Here is a 5,782-nt window from a genome sequence, read left to right on the forward strand (position 1 = left end):
ACTGTACTTAAGTACAGTAACGAAGTACTTGTACTTCGTTACTTCCCACCACTGCACCGCAGTGAAACACAGTGAAGTTTATATTTGCTGTAGTTGTGGTTGCTGTATTTTTATCCACCTTGAAGCTGAGCGGGTGGCAGTCATCCCCTTCCACTCCTAGTGAAATGCACATCCTCTGGTTGCTCTTCCACAGACTAACGGCACAGCATTCGCCGTGACCACACTGCTCATCTTTTTCACAGGCCTGCAGGACAAGCAGAGAGACAATGAGGCAGCAATCCAAACAACAACAACTTAGTCTAAAAAAATGTTCTTATTGAAACATAAACGATAGATGGAAGAACAAATGCAAAGTGATTATAAATTCATCTCATTGTTGTAATGGAGGCACGCTGCAGTAGCTGTAAATATTGTGACATTTTTATTTAAATTATGTGTCATCTTCATACTTGAATTATAAATGACAAATGCTTGGAAAATCGACATGATTTCATCTTGGATTTTTCCAAAAGACTGAGGCGGAGGAGGATGTGGTCTGTGTAATTCAATTAAACATGATTATCCAGAAATGCAACCTGTTCGATTAGGCTTTAACATCTGGCACAAAGTTTTTATATCTCTATCAGAGAAATCAGCGTAGTGCATTAATTATTTTTTTTTTTTATGAGTTTCAAACAAAAGACATATAACTGGTGTTATTAGCTACTTACATTTTTAATGTCAAACAACAAATGCATCAGTAACTATGTATAATTATTGAAGAGGTTTCTATTAGCAACAGTTACGTCCCTTAAAAGTAGCTTATTTTCAATCTGATAAAAACAAACTGTTTGAAAATTAAGCTATTTCAATATCACCAAAAATTAAAAATAAAACCATTACAGAGACACTTTGCTACTGAAAATTAATTTGACAGAATAATAATTAAAAAAAAAACGATTGCAAATATGTAATAACATCTTATGTATATTTGTTTCTAAAGTTCAAAAAGGTTTTGTTACTAATTAACAACAGCCTCCAAGTTTCCCACTCACCGACGGGGCCACAGCTCCTCTGGACAACCTCACAGTCACCAGCAGGAAGGACAGAAAAACGGCGCGGATGTCCATAGCAGCAGCAACAGGGATTCTCTGAAATGTTGACAGTGCGTCTGCAGCGTTTTACCCTGGCAGATTCAGCCTCTTCAGGCAGTAACGAAGGGTTGCAGAACTCCTCAGGAACAGAGAGGACGCTCGCTCTCTCCTTCTCTTTATCCACCTGCAGCCTCCACCCCACCCAACTCACTACATCTGACATTTCCCCACACCCTCCCTTTGTCGTCTCAGTCATCTGGAAGATGACGGTTCTCCTCACTCCTCCTGTGCTTGTAGGTTTCTGCCTCCTGCATGAAATGGCTGACACTCAAATAAACCCCAAACATCACAGCTGAAAATTTGAGAAAATGTGTAAAGAAGATTACATAAAGGTCAGAGTATTTTCTCAGGCTAAAAAACAGACAAAACAAATTAGAATTGTAAGAGAGCAACAATGGCTGAACAAAGGACTGGACGTTACGTAGGCATATTTTCAAACTAGTATCTAAAAATGTAGCAAGTGTGTATGTTCAGTCCTTGTGATTAGATACTTTCTTGAGGAACTGTTGCAAGTCTTTAAGGCCTCCATCTACATACCATGAGATTGGATTGTAATAGTGTTATAAATAATGTTCAGTAACTGAGAACACCTGTTTTATCATTTCATGGGAGAGGTGAGACTGTTTGTGCTGTAAGCTGAAACTATTTGTACCTGTTTTTGATCATTTTATCTTGCTTATACGCACACGGCAATTTCTTAAACTCCCTGACTGAGGAAATCAGCTAAGGCTGGTTTAGTCACATATAATCATAAACAAATGTATAGAAAAAATTTATCTTAGCAGCAGATAAATACACAGATGCCTCTCCGTTTCTTTGCTTCTCTTGGCTTCATCCTTAAGATAACCTAAGATGAAAGTCTAGTGCTGTGAACCGAAGATTGTTTCTCTGATTTTCACACAATTAATGTCAGCTTTATCTCCTGATACAAATCCCATCATTGAGGATGAATCATATTGTCTCCTGTGAAATTAAAGTTCATTGGTAAAGCGCCAAAAGGAGGAAATGGGCGCAACACAATTGTCTTTTTATTTGCTCTTATTTGTATGAATGCAAAAATGTAATAATATTTCATGGCGCTCTTCTCCTAATCGTCCAGATTTTTGTTCAATTCTATTTTATTTCTTTGTTTTTCTTAATTTTCTTTTACTTTTTTGTAGCGTCACGCAATCGCGCTTCGTACTTTTTGGTCCTCATAAGGACTCTTAGCGCAAGTGACAGTCAGCTGATTCAGTCCGGAAACGTTTCACGAAACGGATAACAACAAAAAGAGATTTTCATCCAGAAAACTGACTTTTCAGTCAATTACGGAAATTTACCGATGGAGTCGACGCTTGAACAACATCTTGATGATACGTGAGTTCCGGTAACTTTGTTTGATTTGACAGTTTTTGTGAGCGATGTTGACTTTTCTCTCGGTGTTTTTGTGTTTTAGCATGAAGAATCCAGCTGTGGTCGGCGTCCTCTGCACAGACCAGCAGGGACACAGTCTGGGCTGTAAGAGTCTGTTCACGGTTTATTTTTAATGCAATTTATGGAAGAATTGAAAGCTTTATGTGGGATTAATAAATATCCTCTTGATTTATTAATGAGTCACTGAATCTTTGCGGTCATAAGTGATAAACTCACAACAAGTTGGAAAGTTTTAAATCCAAAAAAGTTTTTGGTTCTAAATTTATGGTATTGCGAGTGGATTATGTTAGTAAGAGAGCCACGTGTGGATTATTGAACCTGATTGAGTAAGGGTCCATCAGTGACTATTCCATGTTTTAAGCATTTAAAGACAGATCAGTTGAGCTAAAAGATGTTAAGGGCCTAAAAGTAACATGGCCACAACTTTAGTCCGTTTTAGGATTTTGTCTGGTTTGCTTTGAGAATCTTTAAAAAATTGCCAAGGAAGAAGATCAGGAAAAGGGGTGAAAGAGTTATAGATTCTCACTAAAATAGCTCAAATTGATAAGGATTACAGTGGGAAGGAAGCACAGAGGAGAAGGAGAGAAAAGAAGAAAACAGATATACCGTGACTTCTGTTGCTATCAGAAGATTTTCCAATATTATCGCCATCGCAAGACTTTCTGATATATGGCAGCCCTAATATATATGAATGGACTGGATTAACAATGCTTTTCTGTAAATGAACTGGATCTGTTTGTTTTGTAAAGTGCCTTTAGATGGCATTTGTTATGAATCAGTATTATAAACATAAACAGAAATTTCATTAATTTCTAGAACTACAAAAACTGTCAACTGAGAGCTTGAAGTGGCAACGACCTTCAGAGGTCTGGTCTATTGATAGTTTGTGTCTTTATTGATCAGGGTTGTTTTAGAGACCAAAGGAGAATCATTATTAAGTGTGTCATCAAAACTTTAAAGACTATGCAATTATTTTACAATGATGGTTTTGTTGCTGCAACTATAGCATGAAACTGCCAGTCAGATTCAGCTGGTTAGTCTCTTTTTCTGTGGTTGTGGTTGAACTTTAACATGTAAAATCTTCATATGAGATTGGCTGTAGCTTTTTTTGATAACTAATTGATATGTTGCTACACCAAACTTGGACTGCAAGGAGGAAGAGGGAGTACATCTGCTATTGTTTGTCCAAGATGGTGGAGTGGTGCATGTCTGTCAGACAGAGGACTTGCAGGTGATTCATCACCATTGTGCTAGTCGGTCCTGACACTTTTCCCCAAAGAGAGGTGACACTTTTTTTCTGTAAATCAAAGTAAAGCATACAAAAATGTCAAATTTTTCTCACTCTGGCATTTGGTTGTTTGCAAGTGACTCTCTGAACTAATCTAAACATTAGTAAATGCTTAACAAACCATCGATTTATCAATTTCCTTTATCAGGGTTTGGCACCAACACATCAGGATTAAATCAGAAAAACGTTTATTAAAATACATACTGCAGGCAGTAAGGTGGATTTTGCAACCCAAAAGACTCGAGCATCACATAAATTTTTATCAAGAAGATAAAAATTGATTTACAGCACTGACAAATCAGAAATTTGATAGTAAATAATGGTGTAGTCCCATTAGTAGTTTTTTTTTTTTTCCATTTAAAATGGTCTCCAACTTGCTAACAGCCGATATGATCAATGGAATAAAGGACGATTTCGATTTACACGTGATTGGTGCATCTGTAGTCGCAAGTTGTGCATCTATTTCTTGCTGATTATTACAAATGAACAAGAGTTAAAACGGAGATAAGCTAACTTTACTGGGACTAAGTACTCAGCGATGCCCATGAGCTTCACCAACGTTTCTTCATTCAGTAAGTCCTGTTTTTATTTCCAGGTCGTGGGTCGTTGTCCGACGAACACGGTGGAGTTGTGTCGGTTCTGGCCAAACAAGCTGCAGCTCTCCTCAAAGACCCGACAGACTCCCCGACCGTCTGCCTGGAGTCTGACTCAGGGTGAGCACGGACACTGTTTCGGCTTGACTTGTATTTTCTGTACATTTTATATCTATAATCTGTCTTGGGGAAGCCTGTGCTGGCTTTGGTTAATGCTTGAGGAGATCAGTAAGTCCAGAGGAAGCTGGTAAAAGAAAGTTTTCTGGTTTGTCAGGGGTGACCGTCCATCTAGTTGTTTACCAGTGGCGGCTGAGCGAAGCTGGAGCGGCTATTTGTTCGTCTCTTGTGGTGTTGCATTTTAGTGCCTCTGCTGCCACCTGCTGGTGTATGTAAAACCTCAGTTAATGTTTCTGAAGGTGGAAAGTACTTCATGTCCTTAAAACCTTGCGGCCATGTGCATTTTTACTTTAACTTTACCCGACATCTATGTATAACTGGGGTGACAAATGTGAAATGTTTGATTTGAAAAAATATATCAAACATTTATTTTTAAATCAAATTAAATTTGATTTATGTCAATGTTTATTCACTTCTTTGAATAGGAAAATGTATACAACCTAGATCAATATTTCTTTTTATGGTTTTGTAGAAATGTTTGAGTTTCTTCATTAGAATAAAAATGTTTTTTTTTTATTATAAAGTAATATTTTTTTTAACTTTATTTGTAAATACAGTTTAACTGCAGTACACTTGAAGCTTAACATTTGTGAATTTGTATTGCAGGTCAAACATTTTAGTACCCAAATGAGAAAAAACATCAACATGTTTTAAATATTCGTTTTATTTACTGCAAGTCATATAGTTGTAATATTATTGCATATCGCATATTTTTCCTAATATTGTGCAGACTTTATCAGCACATCTTTTTGTCACTGTCTCTTTGTGATTGTTTTGTAGGAACATTTTGGTGCGGAGTCATGGGAGCATCACAATAGCAGTCCACAAGATCGCATCCTGAAGACAGCAGGACTCCCTAGCAGTTTTATTGTAATGAAAGGAACAGAGACTAAATTTATCCAGTCCAAATCTGGGAAACAGTAAACTGTAGCTTCTGCATTCATTTACTAAGTTTTTCGAATCTGCATTTTCAGACCTAAACAGTTGTGCTTGTTATGTCGACACTAATGTTATTGGTATCATGTAACAGAGCAGCTTGTTTGTTACATAGAAGCTTATGTGAACTACCTGGGTGTGTCTTTTTTTTTTTTTTTTTTTTTTTTTTTTTAAACCTCAAAAAAACCTGCTTTTAAAAAACACTTAAATAAAATTTTAATGTTTTTTTTCTGTCCCTCTTT

The 5,782-nt window shown here is 36.9% G+C and overlaps 2 protein-coding genes across 2 annotated transcripts in view; one reads left to right on the top strand and one right to left on the bottom strand.

The window, feature by feature from the left end:
- The window catches only part of prok1 (prokineticin 1), an 8,108-nt gene extending 6,540 nt beyond the window's left edge, over nt 1-1,568 (bottom strand). Inside the window, exons 1-2 of the mRNA XM_015030925.1 lie at nt 1,035-1,568; nt 119-244 (exon numbers count right to left, since the gene is read on the bottom strand). Of these exons, the coding sequence (XP_014886411.1) occupies nt 119-244; nt 1,035-1,109 (201 nt within the window). The 5' untranslated portion in view covers nt 1,110-1,568. The remainder of the gene's footprint in view (nt 1-118; nt 245-1,034) is intronic.
- Nucleotides 1,569-2,352: 784 nt separating this feature from the next.
- Nucleotides 2,353-5,479, top strand: lamtor5 (late endosomal/lysosomal adaptor, MAPK and MTOR activator 5). The gene is made up of 4 exons (XM_015030926.1): nt 2,353-2,489; nt 2,569-2,630; nt 4,430-4,547; nt 5,385-5,479. Exons 1-4 carry the CDS (start codon nt 2,455-2,457, stop codon nt 5,443-5,445), a joined length of 276 nt encoding a protein of 91 aa, XP_014886412.1. The 5' UTR covers nt 2,353-2,454; the 3' UTR covers nt 5,446-5,479.
- Nucleotides 5,480-5,782: the final 303 nt, after the last annotated feature.

The sequence above is a fragment of the Poecilia latipinna genome, unplaced genomic scaffold (genome assembly GCF_001443285.1).
Source record: "Poecilia latipinna isolate Pla-1442-1.1 unplaced genomic scaffold, P_latipinna-1.0 Scaffold196, whole genome shotgun sequence".
NCBI lineage: Eukaryota > Metazoa > Chordata > Actinopteri > Cyprinodontiformes > Poeciliidae > Poecilia > Poecilia latipinna.

Excerpts from the sequence above, each read along its gene's own strand:
- lamtor5 (XM_015030926.1), top strand. The coding sequence starts at position 2,455 with ATGGAGTCGACGCTTGAACAACATCTTGATGATAC. Across the intron at positions 2,490-2,568 it reads GAACAACATCTTGATGATAC|CATGAAGAATCCAGCTGTGG; the intron begins GTGAGTTCCGGT and ends TTTGTGTTTTAG. Across the intron at positions 2,631-4,429 it reads GCAGGGACACAGTCTGGGCT|GTCGTGGGTCGTTGTCCGAC; the intron begins GTAAGAGTCTGT and ends TTTTATTTCCAG.